This window comes from Phaethon aethereus (assembly GCF_964289735.1).
Source record: "Phaethon aethereus genome assembly, chromosome: Z".
NCBI classification, from domain to species: Eukaryota; Metazoa; Chordata; class Aves; order Phaethontiformes; family Phaethontidae; genus Phaethon; species Phaethon aethereus.
The window spans coordinates 24288780-24309047 of record NC_138577.1 but is presented as its reverse complement, the minus strand read 5'-3'; the positions used below and the strand labels follow the sequence as shown (position 1 = coordinate 24309047).

Sequence of the window (20268 nt, the reverse complement as noted above, 5' to 3'; positions counted from 1 at the left end):
GGGGACAATGTTTCCCCCTCCCCCACATCCAATAAGGGATGGAGATTCTCCTTGGCTCTCTTCTTGTTGTTAATGTATTTGTAAAAACATTTTTTGTTGTCCTTATGACCGTGGCCAGACTGAGCTCTAGCTGGGCTATTGCCTTTCTAATTTTCTGTCTGCTTGACCTAACAAGATCCTTGTACTCTTCTTGAGTCGCCTGCCCCTTCTTCCAAAGGTGATAAACTCTCCTTTTTTTCCTGACTACCAGCAAAAGCTCCCTGTTCAGCCAGGCCCGTTGTCTTCCCCGCCAGCTCGTCTTGCAGCACATGGGGACTGCCTGCTCCTGCACCTTTAAGGCTTCCTTCTTGAAGAATGTCCAGCCTTCTTGGGACGCTTTTGCCCTTCAGGACTGTCTCCCAAGGGACTCTCTCAACCAGTGACCTGGACAGGCCAAAATCTGCCCTCCAGAAGTCCATGGTAGTGGTTTTGTTGACCTCTCCTTCCTTACCTCACCAAGAATCGGTGATCTTGGTTGCCAAGTCCAAGATGGCCTCTGACCACCACATGTCCCACCAGTCCTTCTCTGTTCGTAAACAGCACGTCAAGCGAGGCACCTCCCCTGGTGGGCTCACTCACCAGCTGTGTCAGAAAGCTATCTTCCACACATTCCAGGAGCCTCCTAGACTGTTTCCTCTCTACTGTGTTATACTTCCAGCAGATGTCTGGTAAACTGAAGTCCCCCACAAGAACAAGGGCTCTTGCACTACTATGTTACTTTTACAAACATTTGAAACAGCTGTCAAAGATCTATCAGATGCTTTTAAAACAAAAGTGCAACATGAATATGAGAAAACTGGGTGAGATATCGGAAGGTACCTTCCTGTTCAAAAGGAAAAGTAGAGAGTACTTAAAGAGTAAGTCTTACCTCCCCGTCTATTATTCCTCTGAATATTGATGGCAGAAGGGGTTGAAACATTTGAGGACCCAAAACAGGGTTTACTTTTAGGACATTTTCCACAACCTTAAGAGCAAAAGCAAGTTAGACAATTAGTAAAGTACATTTAAAAAATCTTAACTGAAGCTTTAAATCTACATATACTGGTCTATATATAAAGTCCTGGTAGGATGTTTACCATTAAATACCACCAAACCCCAAGACTGCTGAAAGTATATTGCAAATCTGATCTGCATAACAAACCTGATGAAAACTGACAGGCCAGGTTAAACCCACCTCACCAAGCACTTCATCAGCCTCCTCCTGGCCCTGGCAAAGCTGATGAGGTGGGTTGGAAGGAAGGACATTGATAAGGCTCCAAGAAAAGCAGCCTGATGAGGTGGGTTGGCAGGGACAAGTACCAGTAGTTTAAGGCTTATTTCCATATCTTTGTTCTGTCACTTTTTTGAAGAACCATTGATTAGCACCTACCATCTCTTTGCAGGCGATCAAGGAACCACAAGTGCTCTCAGATGTGCCGTTCCTGGTACCCTGCTTTGGTTCCCAGGTTTTACATTCTTTACTCTTTGCTTCTCAGCTCTTTTTTGCCCCCATGATCTGTTCCCTGAAGTAATTTTTTTCCTCTGTTCTTGAGGCTTTCTTTTGCCTAGCTGTTTGGACTCTCCCCTTGCACCAAGATGGAGAAGGGAAGAGGCTCTGAGAAGAATGGGACAATATCTGTTCACTCTTACGTGTAGTAAGGACAAAGACCACACACCTATACACTGATGTATAAATGCAAGTGTGCTACACAAAGGAATGTGATAGACAGCACACACATCCAACATTCAATAAAGATTGGAAAAAGCTTGACTCTAGACCTATTAGGTTCTAGCAGTCATAGAGAAATGCAGAAAAAAAAAAAACAGTGAATCTTGATCATTTGATGCTTATTTAATCATAAATAATTTAATCATAAATCATAATCACTCTACCTTTAAAACTTGTACTTGACCTTCAGTAGTTATGTCCTTCAAAAGTTCACAAAATGACTGGCATAAGTCAGCAGCATACATCTGGAATTAAATGAAAACAAAGGTATTATGCAAACACATTTTATACCTATGCATGTATTTCAAAACTCACACATTAGGAATTACATATGTCCAAAGATCCAGCTCCTCTTCAAAGATCATATTTGCTAAAAAGCTCATCTTTCCTGAACTAATTAAAATCTGATCTAAGCATTTTGTAGTTTTTTTAACATCACAGGTTTTTTAAACAATCAATCTCAATGAATTTTCTAACGAAGAAGGTGTGAGAACAGGGCATAATATCTCTAGTTCAATTCTTGCTCAAATTTATGATCATAATTTAAATCTGGTAGGATAATTACAGTAACTATTACTACCCCACACAGGACCTTCTCAGGTACCAAAGTACTAAATCAATCCACAAAATGGTAATTCTAAATAATAATCTTTCTCAAATCTGATTTGACTGAGTGTCCACCATGTGCCAATATGCTTTTATAGACAGAAATAAGAGTATAAATGTTTCTGTGTACAATGTTTTCCAACATGAGAGAAAAAATAGTTTGCAAGCACGGAACTAAGGTGCTAATATGAATCTTTGTATAATATTAACATACCTGTAAAAATTCAGATGATGATAAGAAAATATAAGCATTGATGATCTTAAAGCAATTTTTGAGGTTTTCTGAACTCAGCTCTGGAAGAAAAAAATTTTAAAAAATCACAATTCAGAACCTCATCACCAAACTGAAGTACAACTGAAACTTCAGGAAGTATGGGTTGGATGAGTGGACTGTGAGATGGATCGAGAACTTGCTAAGCAACAGAGCTCAAAGGGTTGTGGTCAGCAGCACAGAGTTCCAGCTGGAGGCCTGTAGCTAGTGGTGTTCCCGAATCAGTACTGGGTCCAGTTTTGTTCAACATCTTCACCAATGAGCTAGATGAAGGGTTGGAATGTACCCTCAGCAAGTTTGCTGATGATACAAAATTGGGAGGAGTGGCTGATACACCAGGAGGCCGTGCTGCCATTCAACGGGATCTGGACAGACTGGAGAGTTGAGAGGAGGGCAATGTCATGAAATTTAACAAGGACAAGTGTAGAGTTCTGCACCTGGGGAGGAACAACCCCATGCATCAGTACAGGTTGCGGGCTGACCTGCTGGAAAGCAGCTCCCTGGAAAAGGACCTTGGAGTCCTGGTAGACAGTAAATTATCCATGGGACAGCAATGTGCCCTGGTGGCCAAGAGGACCCATGGTATCCTGGGGTGCATTAAGAAGAGTGTGACCAGCAGGTTAAGAGAGGTTATCCTCCCCCTCTACTCTGCACTGGTGAGGCCTCATCTGGAGTATTGTGACCAGTTCTGGGCTCCCCAGTTCAAGAGAGACAGGGAACTTTTGGAGAGAGTCCAATGGAGGGCTACAAGGGTGATTAAGGGACTGGAACATCTCTGGTATGAGGAAAGGCTGAGAGACCTGGGGCTGTTTAGTCTGGGTGAGAGAAGGCTGAGAGGGGACCTTACCAATGTCTATAAATATCTGAAGGGTGGCTGCCAGGAAGCTGGAGCCAGTCCTTTTTCAGTAGTGCCCTGTGATAGGACAAGGGGCAATGGGCACAAACTGCAGCACAGGAAGTTCCACCTCAACATGAGGAAAAACTTCTTTACTGTGAGGGTGACGGAGCACTGGAACAGGCTGCCCAGAGAGGCTGTGCAGTCTGCTTCTCTGGAGACCTTCAAAACCCGATTGGACGCGTTCCTGTGCAACCTGCCCTAGGTGATCCTGCCTTGGCAGGGCGGTTGGACCAGATGATCTTCAGAGGTCCCTTCCAACCCCTACCATTCTGTGATTCTGGGATTCGCTTCTAAAAGCCTTTTCCTCACACAGCTTTTAAGTGCCAGATGCCATCAAACAGAAAAAAGTTATCTTAGATTCAGTACCATTCATGTTCTGTCTCCCTGCCAGAGACAATAAGAGGGATGATAACAGCTCTCATGTTCTCAAGTGGACTTACAAGGGATCCCATAACCTCAAAAGCCAATACTAATAAAAAAGTCAATTTTTGGACGTAATAGTGGGCTAAGAAGATATTAAAGATGGACTAAGTGAAACACATACTTAAGAGACCTGCAATTACTGATATAAGATGTCTCTCACATTTGAGTCAGTAAATGCTAGGTAGAAAGAGTGAAATAAAGACTGCAGTTCTGCTCTTCTGACCCAGGCACCACATCAAATGGCATTGAGCTTTTGGACTAAAACACATGGAGATTTAGGCCATACTTTGAGTATTCCCGTAAGAAAAGCATATCCACTTAAGAGACAGATACACATAGGAGAAGGTATACAGCAGCAGTATGAAGAGAGAAAAAAAGACATGTCCTCAGGTAGTACCTGTAAAACTGTTTTTTAAAAAAATCACCCCAGAACATCTATGAACACAATTCACAGCAAACCAACAGCTTTCGAACTTTCACATGGAGGTTGATACTAGTGCAGAAAGCCAACAGCCCTCATTGTCTGCAAACAAAATGGAAGACCAAAAAACATCAAAGGGCTTGCTAAATTTTCTTAAAACCAGTTTCGGAGACAGACTATTCTTGGTAAAGGAAGTGGATTTCTGCTTCACTGGCTTTAATTAGTCATCATGGAGAGCCAACAGGAAAATATCTTTACGTTAAATTTTCAATAAAATTCCCTACCAGATTAAACTAAGACCAGCGGCTGGCTAAGACCTGGTATGTCTTCCATAGCTTACATGAATGCAGTCTCTATGAAAGTGTGGCTTACACCTAGTGATGCTTATACAGAAAAACTTCCACCAAAAAAAAAAAAAAAAAATCACATGACAGAAAATACGGCTGGTTTTCTATTACAACATCCGAAAAGTTCTGAGGAGTTTTAAAAGTTTCTCTTCTTTTCCTTTCCATTAGAAAGAACATTTAATGCTCCTCGTATCTGACATGGTCATTGGACAGCTTTGAATGAATGACTGCGTTATATCTCAGTGCTTTGACAGGTCATGTCTTGTTACCACTTATTTTTAATATTTACAAACCTTGACCTGAAGAAATAATTTTTCACCTATCCATACAATATCTTCATCAAAGGATTCCAATACATTTATAAATTAGCTTTAGTAGCATGTTAATAGTGTCACATATTTCTTGAAGTTACTGCATTCTCCTTAGAGGTCTGCAATTTGGTTTTTTTTACTGGATACAACCATATGTTAAAATTCAGACACTGATGCAATAGAAAAATTGTGAAGAAATTGTCCTATAAACATGAAGTGCTACCAAGTGCTTCCATAACTTCCCATTCTGCAATTCTGTGATAACTGATACAGTGGTTTAAGTACAAGTAGTAAAATTGCAAGTAGTAAGTTATTTCATGCCAAAAGGAAAAAAATCAGCTAAGATAGATGTAGAAACTTTGATGGTTAAGCTAAACCCCCAAATCCAATGGGAAACACTAGATACTCAAAGAGCTCTTAAGGGTGATGAATCAGAACTGTCAATCTATCACTGCATACCTCCTGAATTTCTGAAAAAATACTGTGTACAGTCACAATCAAGTCCCACAGGGCCTTGCCCACAAAGGCAATTAACACAAAGCAAAAGGTACAACACAATGAATAACCAACAACCTGAATAATACACAATCCAGCCTGTTGTCTGTACCTCCTTAAACATTACCAAACAATCTACTTTCATACAAATGGTTATCAGTACAATTTTCCACAGTCCTTTTGTGTCTGAGTTATCAAAGCTGCACTGTATCTGTTTACATACACAGTTCTATTCCCACAGAAGTTTGTTCCCTATTATTTTATAGGAATACCTCTAAGAAGTAACATTTATGCAAGACTTCAAAAAGCTGCGAACTGGCTGTGAAGAAGATAAAACATCTTCTCTCCCTCTCTAGTTTGATGACTTCTTGCCACACCTGCTCCCTGCTCTTCAGCAGGACAAGGTCTGCCATACTCCTCTAGCGTCCAAAGTTCTCATGTATGAACAACATCTTCCCTTCCAGCTCTTCTAGTTCAACCATGCTGACCTCTAATACGACACTTTTTCTGAAGGACTTAAATTCTGATGGAGCAGTTAAACACACCAGAAAAAGTTATATTACCTGTATATTAGAGTAATTCCATTCAGTAAGAATAAATTCAGAAACTAAAGGTCAGGAGGTTCATATTCTTTACACTGTATTTTCAACAAATGAAATTTTCTCGAGCACCTTGCTGCTAGTTCTGCACCCTGCTCCAAAAGACGTAAGCACGGCAGTCATCTACTCATAACTTCCCTTCACCATATCTGCCCTTTGCCTTCCACTTTGATAACTTAAGACTGAATTGAGAACCAGAGTTGGAGAGATTTTATGGTTTGCCTTAGCTCAGACAGTTAATGCACACAAGACTTTGCAATTTTGAAACTTCAAATTTGAGGATCTCAAAATTGGAATGGATTTCTGCATTTGTCCAACTGAAAGCAGCAGATTACCCAGTTAAAACACCTTGTCCTGATAGCTACGTCACCATGGTAAGAAGGGTAGGAAGCGTCTTTTTGTAAGTGATGGAAGCTTCATGTGAATACTGCCACTTGTATACTGGAGAAACTGTGCTACACAATTAAGACTGAACAGTTATTTAATTAACTTGCACTGCTGATCAGCATTGATCAATACCTTTTCTTCTACAAGGGGCTGCATCTTAAACTGTGCTGTTGCACTGGATTTAAGTGAAGTATCCCTTCTTCAAGTACACTGAATGAAGTAGCTGCCTGATGGGTACTGGATTGCAGTATTGTACTGGTTTTATAACTACAAAGTTTTAAAATAAGGTTTGCACTAATCCCAGATTCAAGCTCTATTTCAACATCACAGTACCACACTATGTTGCACAGAGGCTGTCCAGCTAGATTCTCCTGATGTAAAAAGAAGGGAATTGCAGGCAAAGAACATACCAAAATGGCTTCCACTTTCTGGCAAAACGTGCATCGTTTTGGCCTACGGCAACTGAAACTTTTAACTGACATGACACTCAGAAAACAAGCTTCTCAGTAAAATGCTCAGGAAGTGAAGTAGTACTAGAAGTCTATATGAGGAAATCAGTCTATGACTACACATCAGCTACTGTGGTTTTGCTACTCACCCCCAACCCAAGTTTTTAAAAATTTGACACTAAGCATGTTTGAAGCCTCACCTTCAGCATAAAGAGAAATTTGCTTTTACTTGGGAAGGCATACAAAACACCTTTAACAGACTCTCACAAGGATATAAACATTTACTCCCTTAAGATGGGAAACTGTATCAATACATAGATGACTGTAGTACAGAACAGATGATATTCCAATCAGAGGAACGTCCTCAAAAAAGGTGGGAGAGGCAGCATCGGCAGTATGGCAAGCGCTAAAACAGGCAGAGGTTGAAGTCCCACCTGAAAAACGTCAGGGACCAAGCAGAGGAGTAAAATTTTTTATGTACTTGGTGCATTACAGGTAGTGCAGCAATTCCACCAGGCACCTTAAATAAAATAGAACAATTACAGATGCCCCAATCTCAAAAGGAATCACAACAAATTATGAGTACTTTAGGATACTGTTGAAAACATGTACCTACACTTTCTAATCACTTTTATGGATTCATCCTGCATCATAAAAAGGGATAACCTGTTCGGCCTTCCCCACCAAAATGTTTTCTTTTACAGGAGAAAATTAATCTACTTTGATGGCAGCAACAGCAGCATGCTCTCTACCCAATCTTGCTTTCCCTCTTATTCAGGATATGTATGATCCCTCCAATTTAGGCACAAAATCTTTGTGACAATGCATTACTAAATTATACTGGAAATGCCAAAATCCGACCAAAAGATAATGTGGAATATGCAATCAAATTTGAAAGGGAATTCCAATCTTGGTGGCATAAAATTAATTTCACTTACGTCTCCACAGACAGTAAGGCCACAGCTTTTGCTTTGACAATACGCAATGCTTCAGTATACACCACATACTCAATCGTTGCGCTGGGATTAAATCACCATGGAACCATACACTATTCCTTAGGACACAGAATACGGGCCCAACAAAATGGAAACAAATGGCAAACTGTCAGTGTTGATGCATGTGTGGTAGGGGAACAACAGGGATTTCTCTGTGAAAGTAGTACTATCAAGGCTCAAGACATTTCTCTTGATACTGAGCAAAATGTTTGTCATTTCGAAGTACACCCCAATGAAGCCACTGAGATTGTGCTGGTGTATATTGGAAATGGATGTGTTTGTGTAAGAACCCTTTGCGATTCTATATTTGCAGATGACAGGATTGGGGAGACAAGCAACTACTCAAATATTTGTGTCTGTAACTTTACCAAAATCGTGGGATGTGACTTTAATTACTCAGCTCCTGTCACATCTTATCAATTGCTACATCTAATTCTATATCCTGTCAAGATTTACTGCCTATCCCTATTGGGATGAATCTCATATTGGTGAGAAAACTGTTACAACACGATGACCTGAGTCAACTAGTAGAACGCATCTGAAACAATGGAGACAACACTCTGATCACTGTTCACCACAATACAGCAGAAATACACCGTGTCTTGGAAAGGGTGATTAAAGATGGGGAACATCACTGGTGGGACACTATTTGGATGGTCTCCAACAGCAACCGGAATCCTGAACCAGATGCTACATCCCATGGTAATTCTATTGACTCTTGTTATACTATGTTTATTGCCAATGATTATTCTATACATCAAAACTTGGCAAATGGCACACCAAATTATGTTAGTGCAAAAACCTCCTTGTGTATAATGTTGTTTAATCTCGTCTAATGAAATCTTCACCAACTACAAAGGTTCACCTTACATAAATTCCCGCCCCCGCCTTAAGTTACAACTGGAATGTAATATTACTCTATTTATAGGCATAGAGGCAAGAGGCAACCACACCACCACTCTGTGAGAAAGAGATGGACTGACTTTAGTCATGGGGTGGATTGTGGTAGTGCAACCCCCTGCCTTCTCTTCGCCTTGTACCTGGGCTGCTTTCAGTTGCCTGACAAGCCTTGGCCTCTGAACAAAGGGTTTGGTGGTTGAGAGCCCCTCAACCATACCAAGCGCTCTTGTGTAGCCAAGGAGGAGAATGGCACTGAGTGTATCAGGGACGCAATCGCCTAAACAGAACAAGAACAGAACTAATCAATTACCTCCAGACAATCCTGGCAGCGATACCACTAAAACTTGAGAAATCACCTGCCTGGATTGTGGAAACTCACTGATGCCTAGAGTCAATCATCTCCCAGTCCTATAAATAGTGGTCCTAAATGAGACCCTTTGAGCAATCCGGGACTGCAGCAGGCTGTGACCAGCACCTCCCTCTGAGTGGGACACCTCTCAGAGTCTGTGAACCCTCAAGTTCGCAATCAACTCAGAGGCTCAACTGTGCACCCATTGAGTGACGCAAAGCATTTGATGTGAGTATTTGACTGAATTTGAGGGGGATATTTAATAGGCACCTTTGTACATATCTATCTCTTTTCTCTACATCTCTTTATGTGTCTCTATCTCTACACCTGTATGTGTGTGATTAAGGAATCTTAGTAGATTTAGCTTGATTATGCTGCTAAGTTTTATATGATTTAATACTGTGATTTATCTTAATATCGTTAGTGAATTTGATTGCTGTTATTTTGTATTAGATTGTTGTCGTCCTAAAGTTACACCAAGCACAACATATATCACTACAGCAGAATGCCCAATACTCTATCCCTTTCGTCATAAACCATTGATCAAGTCTGGGACTAGGAGTGGATTCCCCTGCATCTAGACTCCTCTCTGAGAAGGAATTTGGAAAGCAAGGGGCCCGCTCTGAGCCTTGTGACTCATCAGGAGGGCATTCCTTTACTTTCCTTACCTAACCTTAGCCATAAACAGTTGACCAAGTCTGGGACTAGGGGTGGATTTCGGTCCACTCTGAACCTCATGACTCAAGCAGAGGGTCTCCCCTACTTTGTCTCCTCAACTCAATTGGATACACAAGTAAATCATTCCAATTTAATTGTACTTTGCTTTCTCTCTGTATACCTTTTCCATGTTGAATAAGTAATAGAGTGGACCTTGCCATCGAATTCTGTTAAGTCATGCTTTTTACCAATTTATATTAAAATCATTCACTTTCTGATATCTGTGGCGGTGATTCTTTAAGCAGCCTAAATTATTCATTCGCAACACTTAACTGTACTACTTGCCCTAGCAGTATCATACAACAGCTTTCATTTTTCAGAACAAGGAACATTATGTTGAAGATATGTTTTTTCCAAAGGAGAATATCACTATTCTCCAGGATTCAATCTTAAAATACGGAATTTTTTACAAGTGGAGAATATTCCTTAATACCTCCACCTCTTGTTAGAAGAGTATGCCAAGGTTTCCATTCATACTCATCTCTGCCCTGGAAAGTATCACAGGAGAACTAGGGAAGACAGAGTGGGGAGAAAATAGCTGTAACAAATGTGAACAAGCCACAAATACAAACTACTTCTGAATTTAACTCAATCAAATTGGTGGAGTAACACAACTATGAAAACCACCATTTGTATAGCGCAAGCTTCCTGTAGGAGGTACTATCTACTACTAACACAGAACAAGAAGGAAGAAGGGCAGGTGTGCAGATATGAAGACAAATAGTAAGTATTTGGCAGCTACAGAACCTAAGAGGTAGCTCTGGAGTTAAATATTAAAACCACTATAAACCACTACTTTCTTGAGCACTTGTGTCATTAGAGATCTAGCACACACAGAGAAACAACAGAAGGCGTCATCTTGCACCTGCCCACCATGATGCAACTTCCTATTGACCTTTAGTCAGAACGTAACATTAAGTTCCAAAAATATCAATTACAAAGCTAACTTCTGTAATTTTACAAACACATTCCTCCAAAAAACTAAATCCATTTGCTATATTAGCTACACAACCTACAAAAAACCAGCTAAAGGTTTCATTAAACAAAAACATATTTACATAATAAAATTAAACCACAAAATTTTTATACTCCTTTTAATTACAGAACAAAAGCACCCCAAATATCAGTATTTCCTAAAGCACTGATTCATAATCCTCATTAATAAGTTTATATTTTGTCAACAACTCAGGCAAAATGACTGCTTTTAATTTCAGTGCTGCTTGACCAATATGCTTGTAGACATCTTTAGATAGTTTGAAAACATCCTACATAGTTATTAACTGAATAATGGAAAAGCTAATAATGGAAATTTCAATTCTTCAGACTAGAAATCATCACTCTGGTTCTAAGAAGAACAGGCAAATATTCTATATAATATCGCTAAAACTCAGCACATTTGATGTTAAATTTCAGGTCCTTAAAAAAAACACTGGAATAATAATCTGAAATTTATCCTATCTTTTGGGTACAAAGCAGCTTAAATTTATTAAAAAAGAGCACTATGGTAAGTAGATAATAAATATTAAAGAAGACGGGAATGTCAAACAATAAAAACCTGTTCTTCATTTTTTAATAGTTACAATTTTGCAAGCCCCCTTAGTTCTAGTAGCCACAGCAGCATTACTTAATTACTTAAACAACACTAAACAGAAATTTTATTAGTAAAAGGCTTACCAAGAAGGGCAGACATGTTCTGAAATATCCTCAGGAGCTCAGGTGTAAGACATGGACTATTCTCCAATGTCACTAACCTACGAATAGATTAAGCAAAATATTTTAGATGATCTGAGTAACACGGAGCAATAGTTCTGACTGATGTAAAACATTGTAACTTAGAGTAACCACCTATATGATCCTTAAATAATTTGTAAGAATTACTTGAAACATATTTCAAGCACAGCAGTAGTCCTTATTAACACACCTATCAGTCCTTACATCACACCCATGGGTCTTGCTAAGGTAGGAAAAGAAAGAAAAACTTGCTACTGTCTTTTTATAAAAACAACACAGCCTCCAAATGCAGCAGTAGGAATGTGTAAGCACCCAACTTGGGAACTCCGAGAAGGTGGGCAGAGAGGAATATTCATAGTGTAAGAATAACGCATGTAGTTCTCTACACCTCAGAGGAGTAGCTGTAGTCACAATGAACTCAAACCTTCAGTTTTGCTTTTGGGTTGGTTTTTTTTTCCGTCTAAAATGATGCAATGATTACAATACATAAAACCATAACTATACGCTCAACATTGTAAAAATTTAAAATTCCTGAGGTTTGAAAACAGTAGCTATAAATTAAATTCATACTTAAAGCCACAGCAACACATTCCAATTTGTTCCTAGATCATAGGTGTGGGATTACTGTATTAAATAAGATTTCTGATTATGTAAAGTGTCTTAGCTGTTCTCCTGCTCTTGGTTCAAGAAGTTCCTTACAGTCCCAGCTGTCTCTGCCACCTCTGTCCAGACTGCTCTGATGCTCTGGGACATCTTAAGCTATCATTCTTCTCCATAGGCATCAGAATAACATCCTCAAGATCAGTATTATTAAAAAGACATAAAAGTTCTGAATTTATACATTAAAAAGGCTCCTGTCTTGAATTTTGGGAAGTTCTTTCTGTCTTTTGTTGAAGTTTAACTTGCTGTCCCCCACGAACAGCAATATAAATCTTAGTTTATAACATATAGCTGCACAGAGAACAGGTGATTTGTAGGTTAAATATTTGTAATTCAAATGCCCATCTACAATTTACATCAAAGGAATCCCTCACTATTTCAAGACAAACTCAACGTATTCCTGTTCTGCAGGAAAGATGTGCTGAATTGAGTCCAGGTAACCACTTACTCCTCCTAGAATGTCATCTGCACCAGAAACAAACAAGTTAGGCTCTGTGCCAAACTGATCACAGAGCCACTTCTTGGTTTCATGTTCAGTCACCAAATAGCTTGAGGTCTGGAAGAAAACTTCTACATTTTATCATTGTAAACTCACCATCTCTTCCAGCAACCAGCTCTCAGAATAATTGGATCATTGTGCTCCCGAAGTCAAGCATGTCAAATTGGGAGTTTAGCCTGCACATTACAGTGCATCTAAGCTTTCTGTCTTACTGTTCATTATCACAACAGAACTGTATCTCACTATCAACTCCCTGAAAATGAATTACCTACTCAGTTATTTTTGTGTGTCTTTTATTAACTTCCTAACCTCATCTCTTCTGAGAAAAGGTATGATACAGACTATGTCAAGGTAAGATAACATAAATTCTTAATACAGTCAAAGTTTTTTTTAGTGTTTTTTTTTTTTTTCCTGGGGTTACAAAAATAACATGTTAAAAATTAGAAACTGATAAACAGCATTCTTACCACAACTCTAAACCATCTTCCAGAAGATAGACATGTGGAGGCTGAGAAACATCTGTACTTAACTGAATAACTGGAAGTAAAAAAGGATAGAGATTTTTGCTGTCTGTTCCCAGTCCCTATAAAAGTAAATGAAAAAAAAGTGAAATACTTCAAAAAGCTCAAATCAAGCATTTCAAGAGCAGCATTGGAAAAGCTCTGTAATGCTGTTCTATTTGCATACTCTAAACATGCAACTCAAGAAATCCAAGGCTGAATCTGCATCCATTTCATACAACAACAAAATACAGTCTGATACTCCTGAGCTTTCTGTCAATGTCTTGAGAAAATTACATAAGTTTTTTTGAAAACAAGCAGCTTAACATTGGTCTGCAAGAAAAAATTATAAATAATACACATCCATAAAAACATTCACTGGTCATTCTATTTCTGGGAAAAGTCACAGCTCTAACAAATACTAAATGCCTAAAAACTGAATAAAATGTTTTAAAGATCAAAAAAAGAATTACTCTTTGGACATACTAAATGTTTTGACATATTCTAAGAATCAAGAAAAGGGTTTGTTTTCTTTGCTACACACAGATTCAGACTGGTAAGAGTGATTTTTTAAACTATCCATGAGCCACATCAAAGATGTCTTCCCAAGAATGCAGTGTAAAGAATTTTTCCAGCAATCATTTAATAAGAAAACCCAATTTTTAAAAATAAGCTAAAGATAACTACTGTCAAAGCTAATCAAATTAAAACTAATCCTAAAAGGAATGGAATTTTTAAATTGGGAACTACTGCTTATTTTGTAATATTACTAACGAGAACTGAGGCTAGTTGAATGCTACTTTTGCATAATTACTATATTTGGAAACTATAAAATTATTTGATGTTTCTACTTTAAGGCTTTTTTGTGGAATTACGTATGTATTTAAACAAATTTGTCTTAGAAGAAAAAGAATTTTCCATAAATTTGTCTTTGTGTCCACCTATATTTTTGGCCTCTAGCGGGACCAGTAACAATAAGTTCAATTATATTATTTTTATTTATTATTATAATTAATTATTATATTATAATTATCAATTATTATTAATAACAAATATTTTACAATAATTTATTTATTGTAAAAATTTTTCTTCTCTTTGTTTGAACTAACTCCACTTCTAAAATAACCCTAATTTTTCCTGTAATTGTAACGTCTAGTCATTCCCCTTCCACTCTCTCTCCACTGTTAACCTCTACAATACTATCCTCCTAGTCATGCGTTTTGGCAAGTTCAAAATTGCCTGCATATTCAGTCTGTTCTGTATGGACACTGCCCTACATCCTAGGAGCACTTCTCTTCATCTTTGCTAGTCCTACCACATACTTCTTCAAATCGCATAGTGGTTGGACAGGGTGGGATGGCGTATAGTCCCTATTAAAGAAGTGCTTAATAGCACGGATTCTGCAGGCAATATAACCACGTACCGTTTTACTCGTCAATCTTTTCTCAGGAACATAATACATTTTATTTGCATTTTTACTGCCAACAGCACAGATATTTCTAGATATTTCAAGTTCAAGGATTATTTAATTATACCAAGATCTTTTCCTTCACCGATAAGAAATTCAGTTAATTTTAACTATTATCTCTGGATAAAGAAAGAAGATAATTTATAAAGCCTATAGAAATTATTAGCTGTCAAGGTATTACAGTAAGCCTCTTAGAGGAATTAGAGAATTTATTGTACATGTATATAAAAACTGGGAAGACACACAAATTACCATCAAGAATCAAAAACACCCAAGCAGCTCATCTTGAGTACAGTCACAGAGCACATGTAGGACAACCAGGTCATCACACTCAATCAGCCTGAATTTATCAAAGGCAGGTCCTGCTTGACCAGCCTGATCTCCTTCTATGACCAAGTAACCCACCTAGTGGATGAAGGAAAGGCTGTGGACATTGTCTACCTGGACTTTAGTAAAGCCTTTGACAACCATCTCCCACAGCATTCTCCTGGAGAAACTGGCAGCTCATGGCTTAGACAGGTGCATTCTTCGCTGGGTAAAGAACCGGCTGGATGGCTGAGCTCAGAGTGTCGTGGTGAATGGACTTAAATCCAGTTGGTGGCCAGTTACAAGTGGCGTTTCTCCCAGGGCTCAGTACTGGGGCCAGTTATGTTTAATGTCCTTATCAATGATTTGGACAAGGGGATCGAGTGTACCCTCAGCAAGTTTGCAGACCACACCAAGCTGGGCAGGAATGTTATCTGCTGGAGGGTAGGAGGGCTCTGCAGAGGGATCTGGACAGGCTGGATCAATGGGCTGAGGTCAACTGTATGAGGCTTAGTAAGGCCAAGTACCAGGTCCTGCACTTGGGTCACAACAACCCCATGCAACACTACAGGCTTGGGGAGGAATGGCTGGAGAGCTGCCCAGTGGAAAAGGACCTGGGGGTGCTGGTTGACGGCTGGCTGAATATGAGCCGGCAGTGTGCCCAGGTGGCCAAGAAGGCCAACAGCGTCCTGGCCTGTATCAGAAATCATGTGGCCAGCAGGAATAGAGAGGCGATCGTCCCCCTGCACTTGGTATTGGTGAGACCACACCTCAAACATTGTGTTCTATTTTGGGCCCCTCACTACAAGAAAGACAGTGAGGTCCTTGAGCATGTCCAAAGAAGGGCAACGAAGCTGATGAGGGGTCTGGAGCACAAGCCTTTTGAGGAGCGGCTGAGGGAACTGCGGTTGTTTAGCCTGGAGAAAAAGAGGTTGAGAGAAGACCTTATTGCTCTCTACAACTACCTGAAAGAGGGTTGTGGCGAGGTGGGTGTTGGTCTCTTCTCCCACATAACCAAGTGATGGGATGAAAGGAAATAGCCTCAAGTTACTCCAGGTGAGGTTTAGACTAGATACTAGGAAAGACTGTTTTCACTGAAAGGATTGTCAAGCATTGGACCAAGTGTCCTGGTTTCAGCCAGGATAGAGCTGGTTTTCCTCACAGAAGCTAGTGTGAGACTGTGTTTTGGATTTGGGATGAGGAACTGTTGATAATGTGCTGATGTTTTGGGTTGTTGCTGAGCCGTCAAGGACAGTCCAGCTTCTTGTGCTGGCCTGCCAGCGAGCAGGCTGGGGGTGCATGGGGAGCTGGGAGGGGACACAGCCGGGACAGCTGACCCAGACTGGCCAAAGAGATATTCCCTACCATACGACGTCATGCCCAGTACATAAACTGGAGTTGGCCGGGGGGGCGGAAATCGCTGCTCGGGGACAGGCTGTCGATCACGGGGTGGTGAGCAATTTCTGTATTGGGCATCACTTGTTCTTATACATTCCTTTGTTGGTATTATCATTATTGTTCCCTTCTTTCTTTCTGTCCTATTAAACCGTGTTTATCTCAACCCACGAGGTTTTTCCTAATTCTCTCCCCCGTCCCGCTGTGGGAGGGAGAGTGAGCGAGCGGCTGCGTGGTGCTTAGTTGCCGGCTGGGGCTAAACCACGACAGTCCTTTTTGGCGCCCAACGTGGGGCCCGAGGCTTGAGATAATAACGGTTGCAGGTCACAATATCAGTTTATTTGATTTGCATCATGCTCTCGTCTTTGCTGTACATGTTAAGGATCGGTGTTGGTTTCTGCGGGCTGCTGTACTCTGCAATGATTAGTAATGTCTCGCCTGTGAATTTTGTTTTTAGAGCACTGACCTTGAGCTTAATGTGGTATCATCTGAGCTCTGTACTAAAGCCGTTACTGTATTTTGGCTACAGTCTTGTGGAGACGATTAGCAATTATACTTCTGCCTCTGAAAGGTTTTTTATGGAGGAAATGCAGAATGGTACCTTTGATACCCTCTATCATAACATTTCCTCCTTCATCACAATAATTTTTCAGTATTTTGAACACCCTTGGCTGGTTAAAATACCTCTATTGCTACTTCTGGGGAACATGGTTTCAGTTTTGTCTAAGGTTGGCAAGCAATTTAAGAATATCACCCGGAGATCTGCCCCAAGGCTGGATAGTTATGAATGGCAGGGTGTGTGGAACAGCATGGGCAAATGCCTGGGGCGGTGGGCACCTCCGGTGTTTTGGAGCTTCACTCCCGAACAAGTGCAGAATCCTGATAAACTAGCAGAATATCTGGAAGAAGTATGCTGTCAGCCTGGCAGCTCCAAGGAGACACAAATCATTGCCATGTGCTGGGGCCTGGCCCATGCCTACCGAACCCTATTTAACACTATGCAAAGGGGAGAGGGGCTCTCTGGGTCTGATGGCAATGTGGCAGGCACTGTGACTACTCCAACGTCTGTAGCAGGCACTGTGACTACTCCAACCCCCACGGCGGGCACTGTAGCTACTCAGACTGTTGCAGCTGAACCAGAGGACCAGCCCATCCCGGTATCAGTTGCCCCTGTACAAAAGAAGAAATCTTGGAAGCGGAAGTCAGCTCGTTTAGTAAGGGAGGAGGAAGATCCTGCTAAGAAGGAGCCAGAGGAAGAGAGTGAGGAGGCAGAGTGCTCTGAAGCAGGGCCATCACAAGCACGGAAGAGGGAAGAGAGCGAGTCATCACTTGAAGAGGAGGAAGAGGAAGAACTTATAAAAGAGACGGTGACTACCCGATCTCTATCCCTGAGTGAATTGCGAGATATGCGAAAGGATTTCAGCCGTCGTCCAGGTGAGCACATTGTCACCTGGCTGCTCCGATGCTGGGATAATGGGGCCAGTAGCCTGGAATTAGAGGGTAGGGAAGCCAAGCAGCTGGGATCCCTTTCTAGGGAAGGGGGCATTGACAAAGCAATTGGAAAAGGTGCACAAGTCCTCAGCCTCTGGAGACGACTCCTGTCGGGTGTGAAGGAAAGGTATCCCTTCAAGGAAGATGTTCTATGTCACCCAGGCAAGTGGACCACCATGGAGAAAGGTATCCAGTACCTGAGGGAGCTAGCGGTGCTGGAAGTGATTTATGGTGACTTGGACAATGGACAATCATCCAAAGATCCAGATGAAGTCAATTGCACGCAACCTATGTGGCGGAAGTTTGTACGCAGTGCACCATCGTCATATGCCAACTCATTAGCAGTAATGGCCTGGAAGGACGGAGAGAGACCAACGGTGGATGAATTGGCTGGCCAGCTCCGGCAATACGAAGAAAGTCTCTCTTCCTCCCTACGGGCCTGCGTCTCTGCTATAGAGAAACTGTCCCGACAGTTCCGGCAATTCAAAGAGGATATGCCCTACCCTCCACCCATACGGACCAGTGTCTCAGCCATTAGGAGTAAGCGCTCTTCTGTTCAAGAGAGAAGATATAGAGGATACACACCACGAGCCACCCTGTGGTTTCAATTGCGTGACTACGGAGAGGACATGAGGAGGTGGGATGGAAAACCTACCTCGACCCTAGAGGCACGAGTACGCGAGCTGCAAGGAAAAACAATTACAAAAGGGGGTTCAGGTTCCTCGAGGAAAATCGTCGCTCCACTTTCCAGTGGGCAGCTTCCCAGAAAGAATAGAAGAGCTGATCTCACCTCTGATCCTCTTGAAGGGACTTCTGATTCCTATTTACAAGAAGTGGGTAACGAGTACTATGAGCAGGATTAGAGGGGCCCTGCCTCCAGCCAGGCGGAGGAGAGGGACAACCGAGTTTATTGGACTGTGTGGATTAGATGGCCTGGCACGTCAGACCCACAGGAATATAAGGCTTTAGTGGACACCGGTGCACAATGTACCCTGATGCCATCAAGCCATATAGGGGCAGAACCCATCTGTATTTCTGGAGTGACAGGGGGATCCCAACAGCTGACTGTACTGGAGGCTGAAGTGAGCCTAACTGGGAATGAGTGGCAGAAGCACCCCATTGTGACTGGCCCGGAGGCTCCGTGCATCCTGGGCATAGACTACCTCAGCAGAGGGTATTTCAAGGACCCAAAAGGGTACCGGTGGGCTTTTGGTATAGCTGCCTTGGAGACAGAAGAAATTAAACAGCTGTCCACCTTGCCTGGTCTCTCAGAGGACCCTTCGGTGGTGGGGTTGCTCAGGGTCAAAGAACAACAGGTGCCGATCGCTACCACAACAGTGCACCGGCGGCAATATCGCACCAACAGAGACTCCCTGATCCCCATCCATGAGCTGATTCGTCGGCTGGAGAGCCAAGGAGTGATCAGCAAGACTCACTCACCCTTCAACAGCCCCATATGGCCAGTGCGAAAGTCTAATGGAGAGTGGAGACTGACAGTAGACTATCGTGGCCTGAATGAAGTCACGCCACCACTGAGCGCTGCTGTGCCGGACATGCTAGAACTTCAATATGAACTGGAGTCAAAGGCAGCCAAGTGGTACGCCACCATTGATATTGCTAACGCGTTTTTCTCGATCCCTTTGGCAGCAGAGTGCAGGCCACAGTTTGCTTTCACTTGGAGAGGTGTCCAATACACCTGGAATCGACTTCCCCAGGGGTGGAAACACAGCCCTACCATTTGCCATGGGCTGATACAAACTGCACTGGAACAGGGTGAAGCTCCAGAGCATCTGCAATACATTGATGACATCATCGTATGGGGCAACACAGCAGAAGAAGTTTTCGAGAAAGGGAAGAAAATAATTCAAGTCCTTCTGAAAGCTGGTTTTGCTATAAAGCAAAGTAAAGTCAAGGGACCTGCACAAGAGATCCAGTTTTTAGGAATAAAATGGCAAGATGGACGTCGACAGATCCCAACGGATGTGATCAACAAAATAACAGCTATGTCTCCACCAACTAGCAAAAAAGAAACACAAGCATTTCTGGGTGTTGTGGGTTTCTGGAGAATGCATATTCCAAATTACAGTCTGATTGTAAGCCCTCTTTATCAAGTGACCCGGAAGACGAACGATTTTAAATGGGGCCCTGAGCAACGACAAGCCTTCGAACAAATCAAACAGGAGATAGTTCATGCCGTAGCCCTCGGGCCAGTACGGGCAGGACAAGATGTTAAAAATGTGCTCTACACGGCAGCCGGGGAGAATGGCCCTACCTGGAGTCTCTGGCAGAAGGCACCAGGAGAG

The 20268-nt window shown here is 41.6% G+C and overlaps 1 protein-coding gene across 1 annotated transcript in view; it reads right to left on the bottom strand.

Moving 5' to 3' along the window:
• The window catches only part of IPO11 (importin 11), a gene marked incomplete at both ends in the record, with an annotated part of 102462 nt that overhangs the window by 40340 nt on the left and 41854 nt on the right, over positions 1-20268 (bottom strand). The window contains 5 exons of the mRNA XM_082013205.1: positions 908-1003; positions 1912-1992; positions 2568-2647; positions 11590-11666; positions 13273-13388. Of these exons, the coding sequence (XP_081869331.1) occupies positions 908-1003; positions 1912-1992; positions 2568-2647; positions 11590-11666; positions 13273-13388 (450 nt within the window). The remainder of the gene's footprint in view (positions 1-907; positions 1004-1911; positions 1993-2567; positions 2648-11589; positions 11667-13272; positions 13389-20268) is intronic.